Source organism: Nannobrachium achirus (genome assembly GCF_963921795.1).
Source record: "Nannobrachium achirus genome assembly, chromosome: 3".
Classification (NCBI taxonomy): domain Eukaryota; kingdom Metazoa; phylum Chordata; class Actinopteri; order Myctophiformes; family Myctophidae; genus Nannobrachium; species Nannobrachium achirus.
In genome coordinates, this window is record NC_137812.1 from 27,631,691 (window position 1) to 27,659,602 (window position 27,912).

Sequence of the window (27,912 nt, forward strand, 5' to 3'; positions counted from 1 at the left end):
TCAGTGTTGCTGGGCCTCCTGCTCTCTCTGGCGACAGCCCACGGCAGTGATGAGGGCGGCGCCCTTGCCGCTGCCGTCCTCCGATAGTAGGAAAGTGACGTTACATTTGGGGGCTAGGTCCTTTACCGTCTGGTGGAATATCCCAGAGAAGCTGTGAAGAAGTTGGGGAACAGAAAAATATGATCAGGAGGAGACGGTGTGAGCGAACTTGGGTCTCTCGCGTGGAAAGCCAACATCATATTCACTACTAGCCTAAAGGGGAATTCCCCCTTGGCCGGGAGGAGATAGGCTTTTGATCATCAGGCAGTTCCCAACTGATCTTATCAAACAGAGACCGATATATAATTGATACACTTTATATTAGATATACATGTTTAATACTCTATTAATAATATAGTATGTAATAATTTATATCACATGATGCTTATGCCTGTATTTGGCTATTAATAGTTCATACGTTATGCTAGTCAGTCCTACACAAGTGCAGGTGGTCGGGCCAGACCTTTAGTCTTTTATATTTGTATCTTATCTATAAGCCTTCGTTTACCCTGGGTGAGGGGAGTTATAAAAAGACAGAGACGGATTAGCTACTGATATTAAGCCTAGGGCTCTTCTCCTACAGCTCTTTGCCTACAGCTTGGACAGATTCATAGGCCCTTTAGCTATATAACTTCCGGCAACGATAAATGCAGAGTTGATAATATACTATTATGATTATTACACAATCATTATTTCTCTACTCATGTGAAATCAGTGACTTAAGTAATACCCCACTGTAAAATGTGTGAATGTTTAATAGTCAATTTGGTACATTATTGTCGACAGAAAGTTTTGATTATTATGCAAAAATGCCAGCTCAGAAGATGCAATTTCTGAACATGACTCCTCCGGCTCCTAGAAATCACTAGGAAGGCTTGGTTTTCCAGACATTCTCATGGCTATTGCCCCTAGTGGCAAAGGGAAGAATGGCTGTAATTTTTCATTATCTGATTGTATGCTGATGAAGAACCGGTAGGATTGAAACGTCATGTCCAATGGTGTGTAAACAAATGGAACCAAAATAATTGTTTAAGCTTTGGAGATTTTATCCTTTTTGGATTCTGTCCTCAGCCCAGCCATTGTGGTCCGTGGGCAATGTGCTTGGGCAATATAGAGTGTTGACTTGACGGACTAACATAGTTGATGCATTGATCATTACTCATACCGATAAACACATGGTGATGAGGTTGAAAACAGTGGCGTATTCAGTATTATGTTTAAATCAAATTTGAAATGTGATCCCCTCCCCTCAGCATAGCTTGAAATGTGACAGAATGAATCGCGACCGTTCTTACTATCAGAACCGTCACAGCTTGTCCGTATACGTCCGGACGGACGGGTAACGCCTGACACTGTGGTTCCCCTGACACATCACTGTGGAATCACAGGTGACATCACAGTGATGTCAGATACTCGGAGCAGGGATCTCCATATATGGGCAGAAACGGGTGACATCACAGTGATGTCAGATACTCAGAGCAGGGATCTCCATATATGGGCATAAAAGGGGTTCTGTTTGGGATCTCCATATATGGGCATAAAATGGACTGTATCCCAGATGATGCCCTGTCTGGAGAACCACACTAACAGAATCCATATATGGCCAAGACAGATGACCGTGGTCGCTTTTCGCCCTTAGGCATCTTACTGGTAAAAATATAAATTTTCTCTTCTGTTTTCCTCTTTCAGTCACTTACTGTGGGTGGAGTTTGTAGAGAGTGCCGTCCACACCTACAGTGATGTCCAGATGGTCCAGTCCTCTGTTCTCACGGATCTTGTCCACGACGGCGGCCATTCCGGCTCCGCAGATCTGTGCCGCGCGGTGGGACACGGTACCGCACACCTCTTTGACGATAATACTGTCGTCACATGTGCTGTCCAAGCCCAACTGCTGCAAGATGGCCCTGACCTGGAGCAGAGCCAGACGGTCGCTGCGGAGGAGAGAGGGTCCAAAGGTCAGATAACGATATGAGGGTCACCAGAAAGCCTACAGCTGTCCAAGATGCTCAGGTAGACGTTCACGTTGTTCTTGTTTAACCACTTGAAGGTAGAGCCCGACCGACTACAGATTTGTAGGACCGATCCTGATTGTGGAGCGTCTTAGACCACAGATTATGTTGTGGTAAAAAAAAAAATTAAAAGAAAAAGAAATGTCTAAGATGGGGTTGCCAAGTTGTAAGTGGTTAAATATTGGCACATTGGGACATGTCGGCTGCATAATTGCCGATAACGATGTCATCAAAAAAGTCAAATGATGGCCAACCTGATATATCGGTCTGACTCTACCTAAAGTTATTATACAGTATGTGTCCTGAGGGGGACATTACTTTTCTGTATTCACCAGCAGATTTCTTGCCAGTCATTGTTAAGGTTTAATGGGTCCAGTTCAAACTACAGCTGGATAAAAACCTGACAGCCTGCTTAGGACTGACAGTTAAAATAATACAACATTTAGGTAAATGGGCTGCAGACTGCAGTCACAGTATATAGCGCTTCTCTCCCAAGCGCTTTACAACCTGCTCATCGGGAGCAGTTGGGGGTTCAGTGTCTTGCTCAAGGACACTTCAACACTTAGCCAGGAGGAACCGGGAATTGAACCTGGAACCTTCGGATTCCAAGACGGCCGCTCTACCTCCTGAGCCACTGCCGTCCGGTGTGTGAATGTGCATGCATTGACCATTGGCATACCCACGGCTCTGACAACACCTAACTCTAAAACACCCATTATAAATGTGTTTAGCTGCAGCTGCCTTACTTACTAGGCTGCCAAACTACAAACTCAGCCTAGGGTGTCATGCCCGCTCACTCATGCACAATTCAACACTTACATGGGCGAGCCGAGAGTCACAAGAGTCAAACCGCTGACCTTCTGAGTACTCCACAGCCTCTATACACACTCAGCTACGGCTGCCCTATTTTATAGTTCATCATACGATGGTGTTGCACCAATTATTACAATGAAGTATAAAATATATTTTTGAGAAGAAAGATTTAACTTTTTGCCTATGATGAGATGTCCAAAATAGGGATGCCAGGTTGAAAGTGGTTAAACTACACTGCGCAAAGAAATGAAGGGAACAAAATGTTCCCTTCATTCTTTGAGCTTTCTTTGAGCAGTACTACAGTGTAGCCTACTATACTCAAATAAATTCAAATAAATGAAGGGAACATTTTGTTCCCTTCATTTCTTAGAGCAGTATAGTTGATTTACTGTTGTTTTGCAATGGCAACATATGTTTGGCTGTTCATGGTGATGGTGCAGTGTGAATTGAACTCACTCACCTCTCTATCTGGGACAAGAACTTGGTCTCAAAGATGCCCCTGGTCTTAAGCGTCTCAGATATCTGCCCGCGGAACAGGAAACCACGCTTGGTGAAGTCGATCAGAACGTTCCTGACAATCTCTCCCAGGTACATACCACTGCACATCTTCTCATACCTAAACATAGGAAAGAGAAAAGTCTGATTTGTGAAAAGGTGAGGTATTGTAAATCCGTAGTTGTGAAAACAGTTGTGATGGAAATAATATTTGTGACAAATAATTGTCTATAATTTTAATATTTGATTGCTTTGCATTGTGGGTATGTGTCTGCAGAGACAACATATCGTCCCTGTCAGGCAGTTACGTTTTTTGTCCATTTATGGCCTACTTCGTCAAACAAGAGTGAAAATAATATTTGTGTGTTAATAACACAACAGACTCTATGAGGACGGGCTTGAGCGGAAATGGTACAAGTTCACAACCACAACGTGTCGTAAACATATAGAACAGCACTTTTAGCTGGTTTTGATACTCCTTTAAAGTTGCCTGGTGTTGCCAGCCTCTATCACACCGCACTACAACACCACTACCGCCAGGGGGTGTCGTTGTGTTCGGTCTGGTTTATTAACCAGGCAACCTTTAAAGTGAAAGTTGTTAAATGTGTTTGTGGGTTTTATCAATAATTATGTATCCAAGTGAAAGGATTAAAAAGAGCTTGTAACGAAATAACCATTAGATTTTTTCCCCTATTTCCTGAAAAGTAATAATTTGGACTTACAAAGGCTTCTATATCTAAATGACTGCTACGATATGGCAATTGAAGAACAATACAATTTCAAGTAGCGGAGAGATTTCCCTCTACCTCTGTTTGCCTTCGTTGAGTGAGTTTTCGTCCACCGCAACGTCATACTGGGTCCTGATGTCGTCCAGACAGCCGTTATCACCGAACGCCCCCCACTCCATGTTGACACACATGCGTCCCTCATTTCCTTCCACTGTCTCTATGTTCTTCAGCTCCTCCATGTAACACGCATTGCTGCCAGTCCCTGAGAGATGTACAGTATGTTACAACACATAGCACCAGAAACAACATACCTTTAGTTACATTGGTGGTATAAATGTTGCCGTCACGTTTTTGTCATGTATTACAATTCCTGAATCTTTTCCTGAATCTTTAATGATATTAGTTTTTTTATGGGGCTTATTTTTTTCTTTTCTGAATAATAATACAATTATTATAATACAGCACCTTTCCAAAACAGAGTGAATTAAAAATACAATAAGACAACAGAGGCAGTTAAACTGGATTATGGATAAGTGTAATAAAAACAAAGCAAGACATTTAAATAATGTCAAGCCTAAAATTACTACTTAAACCCTATATGCAGTAAATTCATATATAACAAATAGTGAAAATAGCCTATCTAGAGGCTTGTAGATGCTACAAGCTCATAGAACTGTGAGCTTATAGATCTGCTATTTTCACTATTGTTCACTTTAAGTTATTTGAAAATGATTTGAACTTTTCCGCCTATAACAACATGCCCAATATAGAGCATCGCAGTTGAAGCCCCACCCCGTCCTCACTCTGGTGTCGGAAGCGTTTTCTGCATTCATTTCTTCCATGGACGTTTCATAAAGTATTTATTTAAACGTTTTTAAGCCTTGGACAAAGCCACCTCGGCTGGAGAGGGATCATGTCAATATTCACATTTTTTTGAATGCAAAGATTAATTAGAAAGCTGAAAAAAAGGGCAGGGTACAAGACTGTGTACATCATTATTTTTGAGCGGTGGTCACACCGTCTCCATAGCGTGGCCGTGTGTGTAGGTATGTATGTTTGTTTGTATGTATGTATGTATGTATGTATGTGGGTGGGTGGGTCTGTATGTAGCCTCAAGCCTGTGGTGTAGTACCTTTTCTGACCACACATGTTAAGGGAGGGGCGCTGTTGTTCAGGCCAGGCCAGAACAGGCAAGGCACACTCACACTCACACTCACACACACGCACGCACGCACGCACGCACGCACGCGCACACACACACACACACACACACGCGCGCGCGCACAGACTCCACCGCTCAGTTCACACGGGTGTGATTTTTAAAATTGCGGAAACTACACTCCCAGAATGCATTGCGAATGTTGTTGTTGTTTCCTGAAATAAAGCCCTAAATCACGCTCAGTTTAGTTATCCAGGCCAGCATATGGCCTGAAATGTAGTGATTGTCATCTCTGTGGACGCTCTTATCGTCATCCTTAACATAGTGCATCATATTTGTAAAAGAAAGACGATCGCTCACGGAGTTCTGCTGATGTGCAATAATCCGCCGGGAAGACAGGGGGCAGTAGCTACTTCCGCGGTAACCGCAAGATATGTGAAAGAAGAAGAAGCTAGACCAATCACAGACGTCGATTTCACCAGATGTACATGTTTAGCAGTATGGGAATTGCAGTTCTTCTCCGTGCGATCTTGATTAAAACGTGTTTTACTAAAACTAGAGTGATTGCATACATACTCAGGGGTTCTACAGGAGCATATAGAACCATTTTACAACCACCAGCCTAGTGGTAAGTGTACATTGAATTGCTACGACTTTGTGGCTGATAATGAAAAACCCTATGGTGAAAATGAATGGAAAATGGACTTCCGACACCTCACTGCGATGCTCTATAGGGACGCTAGGTTGAAAGTAATTAACACTGTCCAGAAGCAGTGACAAGCATACCTGCAATAAGTCCCACCTCACAAGTGGGTTCCTCGTATGCACAGGTCATCATTGTCCCCACTGTGTCATTCACTATGGCTACCACATCCAGCTCAAACTCCTGTTGACAGAAACAGCACAAGGTGACTTATAGTTCTACGCTCTAATGTATTCACAGGGTGGTGTTAGATCATCTCTCACCTTCCAATAAAAATCATGCGTTATGATATAATCATCTCAAAGGTAATGCGGTAAATCTCGATGCAGTGAATATGATGTCATTTTTCTTTTGTGGGTGTTTGAGTTATCTTAATTTTGTGGTTAGAAAGAATTATTGATGATGTCATTTCTACTGTTACTTTTTTATTCTTGAAAAGTGTTCACCCAAAATGACACATCCAAAATAGTGATGGCATATTGATTATTAATTTATTTTTTTGCCCTGTTGTCCACTCCAAAAGTAATATTTGAACCCAAATGGTGTAATATGATTAATTGAAAGAATAATTGAATGATGAATAAACCAGTAAGACTCCCTAATCGGGAGATAAGCGACCGTAGGTCACTTATCTCCACAAATAGAGCAAAAATTTGTTTTTCCAAAATCTTCCTGAGCATGTTGATGACATGAGTGTAGACATACTGTGTAGTGATTTTCGTGGTTTTAGGGCAAAATCTGAATCGGCCTCATGGTGGCGCTAGAGGGCCATGTGAGAAATGAGGGGTGGGGTCTCCGCGCCGCCAAGGCGGACGAATAGGTACCGGCCCCGGCTCTCCCGGTCGCTCCTAGCCCGAGTTACGGCATTTTATGTGAGCTGCAGTGGCAGGGGGTCCTCCACTGGGGGCGCCACCACTTTTGCATCCGTTCTGGAGCACCAGGAGTGGGTGGTCCCCGGGAATGCCCCGTGAGCAGCCCCGTTGGGGTGGTCATTTGGTAATTTTTGCACATGTGCTCATTTTTTACACTTGGGGGTCCCCGAGGGAGCTGGGGGTCCCTGGAGCTCCGGGGGTCCTTGGAGGTTGTAGTTTGGCAGGTAAGGAGTGTGTGTGCAAAATCTGGCATGGATCGGGGCAACGGTTGCGGAGATATGAGCAGGGCAAAAGTGTGACGTGTGACGTGTGTGACGGACGGACGGACGGACGGACACCTCGAGCAGCTTTCTGTAGTAAGTGCGACCTACGGTCGCAATGATAATGACAATAACAAAACAATTAATTAGTTGGCTATTGGCTGGTTTAGTTGGACAATGTCAGTCAGATATGGTAACCTTTCACAGCAAGCAAATTGCACAAACCTTGTACACAATAGGCACCAACATATTCATTTCACTAACTTGGTTCAAATACCTCAAAACAAACCATTGAATTGTATGTTTGCAAAATGTTTGGGGATTTTTAACATAAGAATAACAATGCAACACACCAATCACCACTCTCGACATTCTATCACATGCTAATCCACACATCGCATTTCAACTTCGCTTTACCTTTAGCTTAAACTGTAATTCACTTAATACTTACTGGCTCCTCGATCTAAAAGGGTAAAATCAAATATAGAATTTGAAAAATGATGGCTTGATTATGAATAAGGCCGCCCCCTCAGGTAGAACAAAATAACAGATTGATGACAGATGAGGGACAGATCAGTTGTTCATGATAGCATGTGAATAGAAGGTATATGTAGGCCGCGTAGCGCCCCTATTCTGGGCATGTCATAATACAGTAGGTAAACATTAGCTGAAAACGAATCTCTCAAGACTAGCCTGATTTCAGACTCTGCGCTGGAGCTTGAGTCTGACATTGTCCCATTGTGTTGAGATTTCAAAGGGGAGGGGATTTGAAATTTGAAATTCCCAATCACGAGATCTGGTGGCAGGGGTTGTGTTTGACTTGTGTGTACACAAAAACATTCCCCCCTCCCCCTCCCCTCTATGACAGGCAGGTCGTTGTATTTGATGCTTCATTGATTAGAGGTGTGCACAAGTTTCACTAACGAGGTGTGCACAAGTTCACAACCCCCTTTGAAGTTCAAAGGGGTTAAGAGATGTGGCTGAGCTCCCCCTCCCCCCACTGTTTCTGCTGATTTGCTGTCTCGTTAAACCCACTCCCTCCTCCGAGGCTCCAACTCTCATTGGCCTGGTTTGCCTCAGACCAGAGAAACTATAGGTTCATTACGCAACACCAGACCAAGAGAACCAGTCCACTCAAAGAGTGGGCGGGTCTATGGGCTGGAGCCAGGCAATCTCAAGACAGATTCTGGTGTTAGCGGAATCTGTCAGCAACACTGCCCTAAATATGGCGTGTTGTTGTTAGTAGGAATAAACACAGAAGCACCCGGGAGGAAGTGGGCTAAGAAAGGGGAGGAGCCAAACCGAGTTCCTGTTTCTTCACAAAAAAGGAGGCATTTCCCCCCCCCGAATGGGTTCCCAGATTGCCACTCATTCGACAAAAAATACTATTTTTGCTATTTGACATGCAACCTAGTATACAGGGTCTAAATAAATAGTGGTTAAAATCTGGCAAGGGCTAACCTTAGAATGATCTTGTATAGATGGGTCCCATACACCACATATCCTGCATTTGTAATCATATGCTAGAATAATGTGAAGCCCGATACTTTAAGAGGAGCGCTACTGTACAGTAAATTAAGTGCTTCATCAGTTTACAGGGTTTAATGAAATGCAATGTGTTAATTTGGTAATGATTAAAGGATAAAGGGTGAAGAAGGGTGAAGACAACATCATATATGCTGCTACATATGATGATGCATATCATACATATCATACATAATGATATGATGCAGTAGTTGAGTGTTAAATAAACACCCTGTTACCTCTTTCCTCTTGATTCCCTCTCGTAGAAGATCCACCACATCCTCACCCTCACAGTCAGTGGCTTTGAAACCTTTGGTCCAGTTTACAAGAATACCCTGTAAAAGGTAAAACACTTTGATAGAATGCCAAGTAGTCAATTTAAACTTAACCTATACCTATTTGATAATGACGATTATCATATCAATAATGCTAAGTATGTCTTACTCATAAAGTAAGCTCCCAGCCAAACCAGAGCACTGCTTGTCTTATTCAAGAATGTTTGGGAACAGTTGTTATATTACATATATAATAGACTTAAATCTTACTGCGTCAAGGCTTTTCTGGTGACAGGGGAAAGAGAAGGTAAATCCCAGGGGCAGACGTGCAGACTTCATACCCATGTAGTCCAGGAAGTCAGAGATGCAGTACACTATGTGGTCAAAGAGCTGGGGGGGAGAGCGAGAGCTTTCTTAAGTGGTCTTATAGTAACAAGAGAACAAAAGCACTACATCACGTGCAATGAAACAACATATTTATGGTAAGGAGAAATCCATTAATTATGGATGAAAGTCTCTCTAAGGGTAGTGCATGTCACCTCTTGAGTTCCAATTGGTGCCATACTACAACTGAATGCTGCGTGCATTATGATGAGCTTGCTGTATGTACATTCATGATAAATAAATGCTATTCTATCGTTATACTAGACAGTGCAAGAGTGTGTTACTGTATATGCTTTACAACAATAATCAGAAAAAACTGTCATGTTATCCATAAAAGGGAGTGGTACTGTATAGCAGTGGTCCTCAACCTGTGGGTCGGGACCCCCAGAGGGGTCCCCAAATTATTTCGGGGGTCCCCAGTTGATTAAGTTAATGTACAACATTGTTTTCTCACTCAACAGTAAACAAACCAACATAATGTTTAAGTGTATAGAGGGTATCTGCACATTTCTAAAGTTACAATTTAAGGAATTTTTAATACCTCTAAAATGACAAATTAATCGCTGCTGTATAGTAGGTCCAAATAGAGTGAGATCCTTCATTACCTCCTCTCCTGTTCCCTGCATGACTTCGATGGGAATGGCATAGATCTTGTTATGCATCTCTACCGTTCGCTTCTTCCCGCTGCGTATCTTTACCAGAAGAACACGGAAGTTTGTCCCACCCAGATCCAGAGCAAGGAAATCACCATTCTCTGTGACACAAGAACATTTAGTCGGTTAAAGAAATTATACATAGGGTTGTTGATGTCAGGCAGAAACCTTCTATCTCCATATTTTTGTTTTTTGTGTAGTTTGTTGCACATACAGGTATATATTAATGCCTTAGTTTGTCTTATGAGTTATGACATAGGCACAAAAGTAGCGAAAATAGCCACTCTACCAGCTTGTAAGCTTATAGATCTGCTATTTTTGCTACTCTTTAAAAAAGTTGAAACTGAAAGTTTATGTCGGTGTGGGGGATTTGTAAATATTCAACTAACAAAAAGTAAGTATTAACAAGAGCTTGTGACTAAATGATGGAATACAATGCAGGACATTGGATTCTGTGGAACACAGGTGGCTGTTTCAATTTCTTGAAAACGAACTGTTTTGGACATACAGTACAAGATTTCCACTGGCAGTGACAATATTCACATTCATATCTGGATTGTGTGCTTTGTTGGTTTTGTCAGCAATCGAAATGTTATGACATATTGAAATTTTGATCAGAGACCATCACTATAGAAAAGATAGGAAATCGAGGTGCAGGTTGGATTGGTGCAAGTAAAATTAATACAATCTAAATATGTATTGATAATTCTGTCATGATTTATCGATTCTTAAAAATGGCTTATCATCCTAGCCCTGCTTGTCAGCTGCTGTACACACACTCGTACTCTTCATAATATGAAATTTAAACCCGAAAGCTTAATCTAACCATTGTGAAAATGTAACCTCCCTCCCGCTATTGGCTTCAACCTCTCTCCCTTTTTCATCACCTGATCCATCAGGTGTACTTCTGACGTAGGTTGGCAACATTTTGACCGTGGCTTCCTCGTGTGTGTCCTTCCCCAGCCCTCTCTCAATCTCCGTCCTCATCCTTTTCTTCACCTCTAACAACTGATCGTTGGTCAATCGGAACATGTCCAGGGTCTGTTCGATCTGGCGAGCCCGGTCAGCCAGACGGTATGCTACTGCTGTCACCATGGCAGCCCCCTTGGCACTCCCACTCTCTGACAGCAGGAAGCGTACGTCAGATTCTGGTACCAAGCGCCTCACTGTCTTGTGGAGACGCCGGGCATATCTGTTGAGAATGGAGTTAACGTTGTTTTGAGTCTGAATGCGACTTTGATAAAAGAACCATGTAGTCAATACATAATCGTCACTGCCTATTCACAGATTCAGACGTATATCATAAACATGAACCATTTTACCATTAGATTTCACGTACGTTTACATTTTATCGTTTAGGCATTAAATCATTATCAAATATTGGACATTTCTCCAGTGTTTTTGAAATGTAAAATGTTACCTTTTGCAATTAATACACTTTTGTGTACAATTTGTTTCTATTAATGCCACGTTACCAGTACGGTAATAGATAACTGAATAGGATCCCAAAAAAGGGCTCCGCTTTTGTGATCCTTCACAAGGATTCTTCCTTTAGTTTTTTCTAAATATGGCTCTGTAAAGTCCTTTGAGACTGTAGCAGTGATTAAGGGCTATAAAGATAGACTTGACTAAACCTGTCTCAAGGAACTTTAAAGTGTCTTCAACTTTAGTCTTGCATAGCAAGACTTTCAGAGATCTGCAGCTTCTTTCTTAGGTAGAGAGGCATCGAATCGTGGATTTTCTCACTTCACTGAAATGAATGGAATTGAATGGCTTCCCCCAAAAATAAGCTAATCATTCCAGATTGTCCTTTAAAATCAAAAGTGCATTCATGAATCCAGGATGAAGTAAAAGTAACAGAATTCAAAATGTACTGGAGTACAAAAGTATTGTTATCAAAACAAGTACTCATTAATTTGTGCAGAATGTCCCATTTCAAGTTTTCACAATGCGTTGCATCGCAACGCAGCTTGAAGATCGGCTATTTTCAAATGGACAAAATGTGTATAGGGCTGAAGTGGTAATGTATGTTTTGTAATACTAATTAAAACCTACAAAGTAACTAGTAACTAAAATGTTTAAATAAATGTAGTGGAATAAAAGTACAATATTTAGATCCGTAGTGGAGTAGAAGTAAAAGTATTGGATATTGGAAATACTCAAGCAAAGTACAAATACCTCAAAATTGTACTTAAGTAAATCTACTTAGTTACTTTACACCACTGGGAAACACTTACTGAGGGTGCATCTTATAGAGCGATCCATCAATGCCCACAGTAGTGCGGAGGCGTGCAACTCCCTTGTTGTCTTTTAGTCGGGTGAGGATTCCACCAAGTGTTGAAGCAATGAGATTTGCTGAGCGGAAAGATACTATGGTGCACACATGCTGCACAGCCAGGCAGTCCTCATCCGAAGGCTCCACTCCTAGCCTGGTGAGGATCTCCATGCACTTTTTTAAGCCCTCCTTGCTCCTGAAATGGAAATAATTTACTGAGAGTAAGCAGAGCTGTTTTCAAGTCTTTCGGTTCAAGTACAAGTCGAGTAGTGAGAGCACATTTTCGCAACTTAAGTGAGAGTTGAGTCTAAGTTTATACGTTTTAAGTCTACAGCTCAGCCCATCCTCAGAACTGAATATCCATGCAGTTTGGAAGTGCTTAGCCAGTTATCAAGGTTGCTCTCAAAATATGCTACAGAAAGGCAGAACTTTGTACAAAGCAGTACACTAAACTACAGTAGGTATGCACAGTACAGTAGTATGTGATTGTGATACATACAACAAAGTTGCATTGTTCTGTAATAAGCAACTGTTCAAAGCGAAAATGTTTGAATGTTTTTTGCTTTGAAGTCTTGATTCAAGTAAAATCTTAACATTTTCTGACAAGTCAAGTCTACAGAACTAAAAAGAAGTACGTTGAATGAGTTATACTGTATACTTAACTAATGCATACTTTATTTCAACTTCATAGCCTGGAGTTCTTACTTTTCAATGGCTGAAACATGCTTTGTTTCAATCTTTCCCTTTGTCAGGAGTTCAGGGGTTATTCGTCCCTCAAACAGCAGTCCCTCTTTAGCCATCTTGACCAGGATGAGTCGAACAAGTTCTCCCATGTACATACCGCTGGCCATCTTCTCAAACCTGAGCGCACAGCAAAAGAAGGTTTTGAGAAAGGCAGAGTTTGCTGCAGTAGACATTTCCTAAAACAAAATGCAGCAACTTCCTACTTCACAATTACACAGATACACATACACACCAGTAAGGCTTATCGGGAGATAAGCGACCGTAGGTCACTTATCTCCACAAATAGGGCAAAAATGTGTTTTGCCAAAATCTTCCTGATCCATGTTGATGACATGAGTGTAGACATACTGTGTAGTGATTTCGTGATTTTAGGGCAAAATCTGTAGGAGCAGTGTCCAAAAATGTGTTTTTAAAAATCGGCCTGGAGGTGGCGCTATATGGGAGAGATTCATGTTGATGGGATGAGTGTAGACATACTGTGTACCGATTTGCGTGATTTTAGGGCAAAAATTGTAGGAGCAGTGTCCAAAAATGTGTTTTGCAAGAATCGGCCTCATGGTGGCGCTAGAAGAGGGCCATGTGAGAAATGAGGGGTGGGGTCTCCGCACCGGCAAGGCGGACGAATAGGTACCGGCCCCGGCTCTCCCGGACGCTCCTAGCCCGAGTTACGGCATTTTATGTGAGCTGCAGTGGAGGGGGTCCTCCACTGGGGGCGCCACCACTTTGGCATCCGTTCTGGAGCACCAGGAGTCGGTGGTCCCCGGGAATTCCCCGTGAGCAGCCATGTTGGAGTGGTCATTTGGTCATTTTTGCACATTTGGGTTTTTCTTTACATCTGGGGGTCCCCCAGGGACCTGGGGGTCCTTGGAGGTTGTAGTTTGGCAGGTAAGGAACGTGTGTGCAAAATTTGGCATGGATCGGGGCAACGGTTGCGGAGATATGAGCAGGGCAAGAGTGTGACGTGTGAGGTGTGACAGACAGACGGACAGACTGACGGACTGACACTTTGTGCAGGGTTTGATAGTAAATGCGACCGACGGTCGCAATTACAACTGTTGGCCACTGTACAGCTCCACTGGAGCAGTTGCGGGTTTAGTGCGTTGCTCAAGGGCACTTCAGCAGTGTTGAGGGAGGGGTGAGTGTTGGTCATTCACTTCCCTGGCCAGATTATTTCTGCTGGTTCAGGGAATCAAAATGGTATCCTTTCGACCACAAGCACACTCCTATAACCTTTAAACCACCACTGCCCCCAAAAATGCCACAGTGACAAAATGACAGCACTTGGTGAACAAAGTGATTCAGATGAAAAATGTATTACTGTAAACTATACAATTAGTTTTTATTTGTTTGTTTTTATTACTGTTAGCTTTTTCTTCCATCTAAAATATATGATTATACATCTTGTATAGCCCTCTAGTGGTCAAACTGCATTTATCATCAACCTTTTGAATTTATTCTATACCACCACATCCCATTGCTATATAAACAGTCATTTTACTGCATTATCACCAACCACAACCCCATCATTCCCAAAGTTTGTGCAAGCATTCCATGTGGTCTTACAGCTGTTTCCCTGGGTTGAGGGAGCCCCTGTCAATCTCCCGGTCAAACTCTGTGCGGACGTCCTCCAGGGAGCCGTCGTCCCCGAAGGCGCCCCACTCGGTGTTGATGCACATCCGGCCCTCGTCCCCCTCCACCAGGTCAATGTGACGCAGCTCCTCCATGTAGCAGGCGTTGGTACCTGTACCTGGAAGGAGTCACAACAACAACATGACCCCTGAGCTACAAGAAGGCAAATATTCAATGGCAGCAATTACTTCGTGCATGGCATTATGGAAGATGTTTTCATGTGTAGTTCCGATTGTAAGAACATGACACCTTCACTGCACTTATTTTAATTTTTTATATTAGTTTTTGGGGCTTTTATTGATAGGACAGTAGACTGACAGGAATTGGGGTGAGAGATGAGGAGTGACACCCAGCAAAGGTCATCGGGAAAGGGACTCGAACCTGTGACACGCTGTCATCATTAGGCTATTAGGCAAACATTTTCAAAAACGTACTAATTGCATTTGACCTTGTTTTACATGGAACCTGTCATACTGTATACAGTACATGCCAATTTCGTTGCATTACAGAATCTCGCAAACTATATGTCCTTAAATTGCATGCTGCATACATTACATACTGTCTCTGCATTTAACCCATCCTAACTATTAGGAGTGGGCACTATTAATAGAGCCCAGGGAGCAGTTAGGGGTTACAGTAAGTGTCTTGCTCAGGGACACTTCGATACATGGGCCTGGGATCAAACCATAGACCTTCTGCCTCTCAACCCATTCAGCTATGGCCACAACAAATGGTCTACCTATCTACCTATTTGGCTAATTTCACTACACTATTTCATGAAATAATTGTGGTCTCATGTATTTGTTTACCTATGATGATGCCCACTTCACAGCGCTGATCATCAAAGCCACAGGTCATCATGGTACCAGTTGTGTCATTAACGACCGCCATGATGTCTGCCTCGTAGTCCTGAAAACACACGCACACGCACACACACACACACACACACACACACACACACACACACACACACACACACACACACACACACACACACCGCACAGTCAATCAATTGGATGTATTTGAATGTTTTTCATTTTTCAAGATTAAGCTGTTCAAACAGGGAAGTGAACTAGTTAAGAAGAAACAAACCCTCTCACCCCTCGTTTCTTGATGGCCTTGTTCAGAAGCTTGACGACATCCATGCCCTCCACGCCGCTGACTTTAAACTTCTTTGTCCAAGTCACCAAGACAGCCTATAAAACAAACACTTTTATAGGGCCAGTCTCTTGGTTACAATTAGCCAAACTTGGCAACTCTTATATTCGTGTGTCTATTGATATTCTATCCACAGCAGCATCCACCAGGATACACATTTATTTATTACACAATCACTAAAAGAGGAATTTAAAAAGGAGATCAACTTTGCTTTGAACTATGGGTTTACTATTGTGAACTAAGTCTGGAGTTCTCAGGAAAATGCATTTGTATGACACCAGCAAATTGCACTGAGAGAAATATTTAAAAGAAAATGCATGGACTAACTATGGTTCATTAGATGTACACAGATGCTTAAAAAAGTAAAGTTGTGCACAATATAAACTTCATATGTACAGTACTTGGGCAACATTTCATGATAGAAACATGTACTGTACATGTGGAGTCTTTAGAGAATATACTCTTTCCTCTCCTTTAGATTTATTATGCCACATGCTTCTATGAATTCAATAATCTCATTTTAATAAAAAATATATGGAAACAACAGGACACACTTAGAATTTCCATTTGAGTCTTTGGTCTTACTGTACCTCGTCCAGCTTGGACTGGATGCAGGGGAAGGAGAATGTAAATCCTACTGGTATCTTTTGGCCCTTGATTTTCTGCTTCTCCATGAAGTCTCCCAGACAGTCTGCCACATGGTCAAAGAGCTGGAGACATAAAAGGAACTTGTATTGTACAAAGGCAAAGGGCACACAGTTTGTAACACACAGTTTGTCCCATAGACAACATCAAAGTTATTTTGTTAGCACTCATAAATATATTACTTATGTACTTAACAAATATTTTGTTTAAAATGGGAACAAAATCCATCACAGAAAGGAGACAAATTCATTGATTAAACCGATTAGCCCCATATTAAACTTTGTTGTACAACAATGTCACAGACACGAAGATATAGCAATAATAGCCGATCTACACGCACACAACATGTCACATCTCTTTGACCATTGAGCCTGTAGATTGAGTATTTTCTTTTACATAAAAAAAAATCAATATATTATATTCTTTTATATTATAATCAATCAATTAAATGGATTAGTTCAATTAACTGTTCCACCCCTACTCCAATTCAGATACTCGTGTAATGATTTCCTTTTCTTTTCTGGAAGGCTCTGGTCTGCATTCAGTTGTAGAATAAGAATAAACCCCTTGGGCCCAAGGGGCCCATTGGAAACAGTGGCAACAGTGGTGGAAAAAGTACTCAGATGTTTTACTAAGTAAAAGTATCAATACTGCAATATAGAAATACTCTACTACAAGTAAAAGTCAATTAAAAATGTACTTGAGTAAAAGTACGAAAGTATTGGGATCAAAATATACCAGATCTGGTATGAAAATACCAGATCTGCAAGCTCAAAAAGCATCGCAATGCGTTGTGAGCTTGTAGATCTGCTATTTTCAAATAGCCTAGGTATAAAATAGGGATAAAGTGGATTAATGTATGTTTTATAATATAATAATTTATATCTGCAAAGTAACTAGTAACTAAAGTTTTCAAATAATTATAGTGCCTCTCAGATGTAGTGGAGTTGAAGTAAAAGTACTGAAAACTGGAACTGCTCAAGTAAAGTACAAATACCTCAAAACTGTACTTAAGTACAGTACTTGAGTAAATGTACTTAGTTACTTTACACCACTGGTTAGCAATTATTTTAAATTATCGCCATACTTTTGTGACCACCTGTCCCCAAACGTTGACATTTTCAGTGGCACTCTAAATGTTGTTCTACGTGGCACTCTTAACCGACAGTCTCTAGTGTTTTTGACTCTCATGTTACAGTAGGCCTGCCAGCTGCTGTTCTGGAGGTCAGTGTAGGTCAGTGTTTCTCAAACTTTCACATTTCAAGGTCTCCCCTTAACTCTTGACAGTGTACAAATGGAACCAAATGAACCTGTTAGGGTTTATTTGGTTCCATGTGTACAATGTCCGAGCTACAGTCAATTTATGGGTCCATATTTATACCCCCATAAAGGAACCCACAGAGTCCCTGGAATCGGAGATGGCTGAAAATACATAAAAAGTATTTTTGAAAAAATAAATAAATAAAAAATCTAAATACTTGGTCTGTGCTTGGTCAAATACTGACCAGGATACTGTCACAAGGATACTTTCCTGGTGATAGTATCCTGGTAAGTATTTCACATAGTATTTTGAATTTGTATATCAAAAATGTCATCTATGCCTGGAATCCACTTTGAGAACCACTGGTGTAGGTGGTTACATGTCTCCATTCCGACACTAACCTAACCCTAACCCTAACCCTAAACCTAACCTCTATGGAAGTGTTGCCAATGTCGGAATGGAGACATGTCGGAATGGAGAGAAGCCCCCGGGTCACTAGTGTCATGATGACATCACTGTAGTCTAGCAGTGGTTCTCAAACTTTTTAATTCAAACGACCCCCAGCTTGGTATCCATTAGGGCAGTGGTTCCCAAACTGTTTAGCCTGTGATCCAAAAGAGAAATTAGACATTCGCCCTGGGACCCAAACTAGTGAAAATCGCAGATCTACAAGCTCACAACGCGTTGCAAGCTTGTAGATCAGCTATTTTCACTACTTCTTAAACACTTTTTTATTTATTTATGGAATTTTATTTAATTTAATTTATAAAATACTTTTGAAATAATTTGAAATAAATTGAATTGATGAAAAGTTGTGAAGACTCGAAAAGGATATACTCGTGACCCATAAAAATGTGTTTGCGACCCAAATATGGGTCTCGAGTCTCGACCCACTGCTTGGGAACCGTGCATTAGGGCCACAGACACCCATAACTCTGAGTGTACAAATGGAACCAAATGCACCTGTAAAGGTCCATTTGGTTCCGTTTATAGTACACTCTGAGTTACAGACTTGTAAGGATCCATTTGGGTCCTCATTTCTTACTGTCATTCTTATAGCCGGGGACCCCCTGGAACCACCGCAAGGACCCCTGTGTGTCCCAGGACCCGACTTTGAGAACCACTGCCTTATAGCCATTGGGATGTGTATATAATTTAGAATGCAGACTAAACATGAAATGGAGCAGATAATCGATAAATAATGGGATAATAAGAGTATTATAACGTAATAGAGATGTGTTCAAAATATTCCATCCCAGTTGTGAAATATTTTCTACTTGATATTAAAACTGAGCATAAGCTGTATTATAGGTTAAAAGCAATTGATGATAGTAGAGATGGGATTTATGGCTCTCTGAAGTGAGCCGGATCTCTGGGATACGTTCCTTTCAAAGAGCCGTTCAAAAGACTGGCTCATTTGAGTTACTAGTTACTTTGTAGATTTTGATTATAATTACAAACAACTTCAACCCTATATACATTTATTTCTGACATACATAGGTACATACCTGCCATTTGAAAATAGCTGATCTACAAGCTCACAATGCGTCGCAACGTGACACATCGTGAGCTTGTAGATCAGCTATTTTCAAATGACTTTTTTTACATTTTATTCATTGGAAAACCTGTGAAACAGGACATTCTGCACAATGAATACTTTCTACTATTGGTACTTTGCACTTTAAGTACATTTTGATACCAATACTTTTGTACTTTTACTCAAGTATATTACAGGTAACATTCCAAACTTCTACTTGTGGGAGAGTATTTCCACATTGATTGCAGTATGATATTTTTGAGCGGTGGTTACACCGTCTCCTATACGTGGCCGTGTGTGTATGTGTGTGTGTCTGTATGTAGCCTGCAGGCCTGCAGTACCTTTTATGACCACACATGTTAAGGGAGGGGCGCTGTTGTTCAGGCCAGGCCAGACCAGGCACACACACACACACACGCACACACACACACACACACACACACACACACACACACACACACAGGGGGGAAGGGGGGGGGGGGGGGGGGGGGGTAAACCACCGCTCAGTTCACACGGGTGTGATTTTTTTACTTAAGTAAAGAATTTGAGTACTTTTACCACCACTGTTCATTTACAAAAGGAACGTCTCCCTACTGCGAACCGGATCCCATCGTTCATTTCAAAGAGCCGTTCAAAAGACTCGATTCATTCACGAACGTCCCATCTCTAGATGATAGTGTTTACCCGTGTCCCGCTCCCATGGATGATGTCATCAGGGGTCTCATAGACCTGGCTCTCCATTTGAACTGGCTGCTTTTTATCATCTGTCACCTTCACACGCAGGATCCGGAAGTTGGAGCCTCCCAGGTCCAGAGCAATGAAGTCACCCTTTTCTGAAAAAATGAAAAACATGGTGACCCTAAAGCAGCAGTTTTGAAGCTTGGCGTAATTCTAAGTTCAAAGTTTTGTCTAGAGCAAATTATCACTCCATCACACATAGTACCTCCAATGCAATGCTGTTTTCAAGATGTACCATATCCATATATCGGACAGTTACGCACCGCATTTTATTTGTTTGGGCCAATACGTACCGGTATTCATGCAATTTTGTGAGAAGCTACACCCACCGCTACTTTAGTCAATTGATTTGAAGGTGATTTGACAATTCTTAAAGGACCATTTCACCATTATTTTATTGTTGTTTGGGACATGATCATCACAATCCTGAGTTATTTTTCATGTTCAATCTGTGTTTTTAGATATTTTAGCATTATTTTGGCATGCTACAAAGCATCATATGATGCTCTGTAGCATGCTACAAAGCATCATATGATACAAAATGCATCATATGATAGCATCACTCCAGACAAGGAGCGAAAATGTAAATTGATCCTCCATGGACAGAAGTTGTGTCTTAAGTAACACCAGACATCATCAGATCAGATAGGGAGAAAGTTTCAGAAAACCTTTTCATTCAATACTTTTATATTTACAAATTAATGAATGTAATGAAAGAATCCCTGAGTGACGGTGCACCAGTAGCTGACCAGATAGGGTCAACCACATTTACAATATTCCCAGTTCAAGTCCAGCTGGAGACCTGTGTTGCATCTCTTTCCCACTCTCTGACCGTAGTGCGTTCCATCTCTAAACTCTCCTATGAGTCCTATCTAAATAAAGCAAAAACTAAACAACAGAGATTGCATTCCAGAGTGCAGTGCATGCATGAACCAACACTATGCTGCTCTCAATATAGGCCATTTCCACCATAGAGATGTGTGATTATGTAATTTTGCCCTCGATTGTGACCTTGTCTTTTTGACCTTTTTTTAATCTCTTCAGGGCAGCCTACTGATAAATAACACCAAATTGAATGAACATCCACAGTCTGTTATTGAATTTGACCATGACATTTTCAACCCAAAAAGGAATTCTCTTTTTAGGTTAGATTACTGCTTATTGCTGTTAAGTTTTCAGAAAATCCTCCCTTCTGTTCTCAAGTTATTTTGTTCACAGACAGAATTTGAACATTATGTCATTTCATGGCACAATGTGACATCACAGATTTCAAAATATTACATCATATTGTTTACGAGGAAATCCAACGCATCAAACCACGTCTTTCTAAATCTCTTTGATTCCCGGATATGACTGATTATGTCGTTTTCACCATGACCTTCTCAACCCAAAAGTTAATCTCTTCGTGGCAGCCTGTTGATCTTTCCCTCAAAGTTTCATAAACGTCCAGCCATCTGTTCACCAGTTATTTATTTTATAACAGTTTTTGAAAAATCTCTTTAAGACTATTTTGTAAACACGTGTACAAGATATACATTAGGGCCCTATTTTCATCCATGCTAAACCCTAAACCCCTAAACTTCATTTTTTTACTATTTGAAAAACATTTTTAAATAGTTAAAATAGCTGATCTACATGTCAAAATAGTAGAGATGTTACCGATCAATCGGCAATGGATCGGATCGGGCCGATCAAAGCATGATCGGCGATAATCGGTGGTTTAGATCAAAAGGTAAATTCACCGATCCGATCGGATCGGTGTAACTGATCAACCAGCCATTCAGTATGCCCACTTGAGGCCATTTTGGGGTATTGATTTCCACAGTGCTGAAGGAATAATTAGTTACTGCTATGATAATAAATACATAGTAATGCTGCTAAATAACTATAAGGCAAATATATAAATGAATTCATGAGTGAATGAATGAAATAAAGTTAAAACATTAACATTTAGAAAATATAAATAATAACTTGATCGGATCGGTGATTGATCGGGATCAGGTGATCAAACTTGTGTGATCGGTGCTCGGTGATCGGTTCCAAAAAACCTGATCGGACCATCCCTACAAAATAGTAAAAAAAATGCAAAGAAGTTTAGGGGTTTAGCATGGATGAAAAAATTGCCCATAGTGTATGTGTTTATAGCTCATGAAACCATTAGTGTAGATAATGATATCCTACTGTATATGGTCAAAGCCGAGAGAACTATACCAGTTGAGGCCACTGTATAGCTCCTTGCTACAGTTATGGTTTAGGCTGGCATTCAGATGACACTCGTATAGAGTGAATTGTTCAGTGTCATGCTCAAGGACACTGGACCACATGGTTCTCAAACATGTGACCATATGCGATCATACTTGTTGTGACCTATTGGTACTGGAAGCGCTATCTAACCAGTGACGCTACTAAGGGAAACAATGCGGTTCATTTGGTAACACAATATTTGTGGTTGGTGTTTGCTATGCTGCACTATATACTAACCTCTGGTGTTTGCTATGCTACACTATAAACAAGCCCTCTGACCTGCCTGGAATGAAGTACGGTCGAGCTTTTATTATTAGCACTGTTTGGTCGCAGAAGTGCAACTATTTCATAGTCACCTTCACGCCATAAGAATATTAACTCTGCATTACTCTTAGATACTGTTAATATTCCTAAATTGCGACTATATTTTATACAGTATAATGTTGTTTTCAGGTAAACGCATATGTACTTGGCTTTTGTTAGGTTCCATGATCCCTGTGGTGTTTATCATACCAGATCTAGTTATCCCATGAGCACTATGGTGTTAGCTCGGGCCAATGCCTCAACTCTGACCTTTGCTTGATTGCCCACTTACTTTGCTCATGTACCTCATGTCTAGTGGTGGCTATTTATAACGTGGAAGAAGCCTGTGGTTGGTCAGCAGCCCTTTCTATTGGCCTCGTTGAGCCTTCTCATGTCTGACAATCACTTGATGTTATTTCTATATACAAACACTTTGCCAACAAGTACAGGCAATGCCAGACAATGACTATGAGAGCTGTTCAGTTTCTAGTTACTTTTTCATATCACACACACACATTTCATACTCTGATGCACTGTCTTGATAACAAGTCTAGATTTGTATCTTGATCTGGTAACATTGTTGAAGATGTTTTGAAGGTTATTTGTTTACAACATCCACAGAAAGTATAATCTGTATACAAAGTTCTCACTGACAAATATTATTTTAATTGAAGGTGAAATACAACGTGATCTGTAACTATGCAATTCTAACTATAACTAACCCATTAAATTCTCCATGTCCTTGATTCAAAGTCAAACTAATATTGTATCCTATTTTATGATATTTTCTGTTGGAGTGTGAGAGAAAATCCAATTGTTTCTCAGTCTCCAGTGCATCGTTTGTAACATAAGTTCATAGATTACTATGGTGATGTTTGGCAGTCCATCTACTGTTATGGTAGGAAGTGAACTGAACACAGAGTCACGTTGAGCTGCTCCCTTCCTCCAAAACAGTGGTTCAAGTTCACATACGGGGGCCACACACCGAAAGGTTCACATCACATAATGGCCCTGACCATTTGGACACCTCAGCACATTTTTGTAGGACAGATAGACAGGATAGGGCCGATGGAATGTACAACATAACAAAGGCGTTTTTGCAATATTATCCTGCTCATTAATAATATGTTTTAAGCACTTGAAGGCATACCTAAATATACATACATATGCATAAATACTGTACATAAATAAATACAAAGCAGTTTTGCTACATTGTTGGTTACATCGAAAATGTTTTATTCTGGCTCAGTAAGGAATAAATAATCATGATAATGATAATAGTAATTATTATTAATAATATGAATATTAATGTGTCCCTTTTAGTTGATGTTGTGGTATTGACCAAGCACATTTGCACATACCTGGAATTTAATCCCTGCTAACTATTAGATTCAGATAGTGTAGGGACACTTCGACGCACTAAATCAGAAAGAGATGGCGATCATCGAACCATGAACTTTTCAGCCTCTCTACCTCCTAATAATGAGGCATCAAAAATGAGAGCCAGCCCCTGCTGTCAAAAATACCGTCTGAATGTCAGCATGCATTTCTCACCAGCAAGCCCAATTTTCAAATATAGCGACAGGAAGCCATAATTGATATGGTAACCTGTATATTCTGTGAAGTATAGTGAAAGTGACCACTGCTGACCAGACTAGATTCTGGCCATCTACTGGGGCCTGTACTATAATACATAAGTGGCTAACATTGTAACATTGTAATAAACGCTGTACCTGTTCCATCAGGGATGGACCTGACGAAGGTCGGCAGCATCTTGACCGTGGCGGTGGGGTTTGTGTCACGACCCAGTCCAGACTCCAGGTCCCTGCGGAACCTGCCCATGATGTCTCTCAGCGTCTCATCCGAGAAGCGCATGGAGTAGAGGTACTTGTCAATCTGAGGCACAATATAAGATTTATAGTTAGATATTGTAGTCATCCTATGTAGTTTATAGGTTAATGGATTGGCAAAAAACAATACAACATAATGCATAGTTGGAAAATATTGCAATATTGAAGCTCATTGTTGGACTGCATGATTACTTTAATGTAAATGTAAAGTTGCTGATTGTTGTTTTGTTGTGATTTAAGAGTTGCAATTTAGATACATCTCTGTTGTTGCACTGTGTGTGTGTGTGTGTGTGTGTGTGTGTGTGTGTGTGTGTGTGTGTGTGTGTGTGTGTGTGTGTGTGTGTGTGTGTGTGTGTGTGTGTGTGTGTGTGTGTGTGTGTGTGTGTGTGTGTGTGTAGTGTTCAATTTGTTCATATAACTAGAGTGTACCATAGTGTTCAATGTGTTCATATAACCAGTGTGTGCCATATAATACAGGCCATATATTATTTACTGTATGATCAAACTGTATAAACGTTAGGGATGCACAACATATCGGTCATCATCATCATGGCCTGAACCCATTAGTTATAGTGACAATGCGTTATGGGCATTGGAGAGATATCAAAATTGTTCCCAAAATGTCGCACCATGTTGATGTGTTAACTTACCTACATAAAGTGACAATGATTGTGCTGTGGCATTTTTATTTTAAAGTCCCTGAAAGTGAGAACAATTTTGCCATTTGACTGTTCAACTTTAGTCATGCAAAGAGGGACACAATCGTTTAATAGCAAACTTAATAAGTCACCTGAAGATCCCACATGTGTAGCACTCCTCTGCACTTCTGTGGCGCAAATGATATTTTGGAGAGAATGATCGCAAAAGCATTGCGATCATAATATCTGTATATGCGCTTCTATATTGAAGCTTGTTTGTTTAGTTTCAGTACACCTAATAATCAGCTCATAACAAAGCCCTTTAAAAGAATAATCTGCATCTGAATAATCACATAACAGATGTACAGTCACCCTATTGGTGGAAACTGGTATTACAATAGTATCTGTCGGTTGATATGACCATGGACATAATCATATCAGCCAAAATTCCAGCATATTGGATCCCTAATACACTGTGGCATCTTTTATTTCCCCACATTCCTATCAAATAAACCAGCTGCTACAGTACCAACAGAATGGTGCCAAGCATAAAGCCCAAACATTCTTGTTGTGATATTAATAGTAACATTTCATTGTTCACTGTTGAATTTGCCATAGCTACAGTACGAAATTAAGGTGAGCATATTATGCTCTCATGTTCCTGTTTCTATTGAATCGGGTATATCCGATGATGAGCACTACTTAAGCCATTTGAGGCCGATATATAACATGTATGTTGCTATATACTGTACATAGCAACAACAACCCCAAAAGGGATTCCCGGATTGAAAGATATAGTTGTGTATTGGGGTTCCTGGTCTAAACGGGTTAAAGCTGCACTATGTAACTTTCCTCTTCTACTACGGATTTGAACCCAGTTTCCTGCGCTAGTGCTGAAAGTTTTACCATTGAGCCTGCCTGCTTGCTCAGGGGATAAATTCAATATTGATCAGGTCAAGATTTGTGTCAGATCCTGACTGTGTCTAGGTGAGATGTGGCCTTTGCTCTCTATAGAAGAGCAGGGAGACAAAATACAACCACCCCAAAAGTTAGATTGTATTTAACATACTCTACCATACAGATTGGACACACATTCATTTTCTTAAAGAAAAAGAAAAAAAGTTTCACAACGAATGAAATGTTAATAGCATGTTAATACAGTATTACTAACACAGCTAGTGGTTGTATTTGGTCTCCCTGCTCTTCTGTTGAGAAATTCTGATCCTATGGTTGACCATTAGTGGCTCTGTTTGAAGATACAAATTCAATTTATCTCCTGAGCAAGCAGGGCTAATTGGTAAAAAAATATCAGTTGTGGGTGGGTTTCAATAGGACATGATTACTCATGCCATGGAGACTTGAGGTCAATAATATTTTAAGTTTTTTGTCGCATTTAAGACAATCATTATTAAAAAAAAAAGAAAAAAAAATACCCTGACGGTTTCCCCATCCACTGCCATTCATTTGGGTCCCCAACCAGGGCCATGCATCCGGGTCCCCTTCCGGAATCAATTGGGGGTAAATTTACTATAATCACATTTTTGTCTTAGGAATGCGACAAATCCAAAAAAATATTATAAGTCTCCATGGCATGAGTAATCAATAGAAAAAGTCATTTTTGGGGGTGAACTACTCCTTTAAAGAAATACAACCTCTATACAACAGATTAAATTAATTTGTTTCCTTCAAACACAGTTTAAATATATAATTGAATGAGTAATATTTTCCCTCAATAATGAATGTTTTCTTATTCATTAAATATACAGTATCTATATTGACTCTGACTACACAAGAGCCATCTTTGAATGGCAGTGTAGCTTATCCTACTCATTAGTTCCACTCCCACACTAGACAGCAGGAAAGGTGTGCGTGCTGTACCGCACGCTGCACCGCACGCTGCACCGCACACTGCACTGCAATGTCACGTGACATCACACATCTCATCACGTAGTCCATGTATGCACCGAGTCCCCAAGGAGCATTCCTCAGGTTTCTTATCCTGTGCAATACCAGTCAATAATGCACTGGGTGACCTGCACAGGCTCATTTCCTCGGTGGACCAGAGTCTGTCTGTTCTGGATTTGATTGAGGGCAACATCTGCATCTTTCTAACAAGTTAAATGCCATCCTTTGGTAGCCAGTGGTAACGACAAATGTTTGTGTGGATGAAGAGGGAGCTGTTAAACCATTTGCACAGCAGCATTGTACCATTCGTACAGTACACGATGGAAACAAAATAAAAGAAAGAAAAAAAGAAAGTAACCTAAAGAGAGAATGGAGTGCAAAGAGGATGCGCACGACGAGAAGATGTGGAGCTCACGACTCCAGCCGGCAGCCGCCTGGCTGACACCTGTCTGCTCCAGCCTCTCCAGAAACACTCCTTCATTAATGAGCCTGTCTCTACTGCATCCTCACCACCACCACCGCCGGCAACTCAGTGGCCACTGCCCTTTTTTTCTCAAGGACATCCAGTACTGAGCACGATAAAGTAAACCCCTCGGCCAGACAAAAGCATCCACAGTCATCAACATGCATTCATTATTTCGTGCTCTCTAATTGTTACCCAACTGCTCTATCCGCCCGCTCCGCCTCACTACGCCCCACAGGCATATTGTTGTATTGATTGATAAGCATTTAGAAGTCACCATCAACCAGTGGCTCTGTCAGATGACCCTGGTTGTTACACAACAGCTCAAACTCGACACAAGGAGAGGACTGTTGGTTGCACGCTGATGCAAGCTGTCACTCACCTTTTTGAGTTGATCATCCTTCAACTCTGTGAAGTAGTAGGCCAGAAGCTGAGCCGCTATCATCCTGCCTGCACGTCCGCCAGCCGGAGCTGTCAGCGACCACGGGTAGTTAAGACAGTGGGAGGGGGGGACACGAGGCAATGGAAGCCCGCTTGCTTCTGTCCACACCGGCTGATCCCTTTTTATCCTAAAGCACAGGGAAATGTTATAGGCCTAAGCTGCACAG

The 27,912-nt window shown here is 41.1% G+C and overlaps 1 protein-coding gene across 2 annotated transcripts; it reads right to left on the reverse strand.

Moving 5' to 3' along the window:
* Positions 1-27,749, reverse strand: LOC308281143 (hexokinase-1-like; the record flags this gene model as incomplete). 2 transcript variants are annotated; one of them, XM_080721247.1, is made up of 18 exons in its annotated part: positions 1-151; positions 1,737-1,970; positions 3,322-3,477; positions 4,163-4,346; positions 6,030-6,129; positions 8,842-8,937; positions 9,148-9,267; positions 9,867-10,015; positions 10,802-11,106; positions 12,152-12,385; positions 12,895-13,050; positions 14,497-14,680; positions 15,372-15,471; positions 15,663-15,758; positions 16,311-16,430; positions 19,848-19,996; positions 24,182-24,344; positions 27,687-27,749. In XM_080721247.1, 18 exons carry the CDS (start codon positions 27,747-27,749, stop codon positions 1-3), a joined length of 2,760 nt encoding a protein of 919 aa, XP_080577373.1. The 2 variants fall into 2 exon arrangements, with proteins under 2 accessions (XP_080577373.1, XP_080577374.1); XM_080721248.1 differs by lacking the exon at positions 15,663-15,758.
* Between the last annotated feature and the right edge of the window lie 163 nt (positions 27,750-27,912).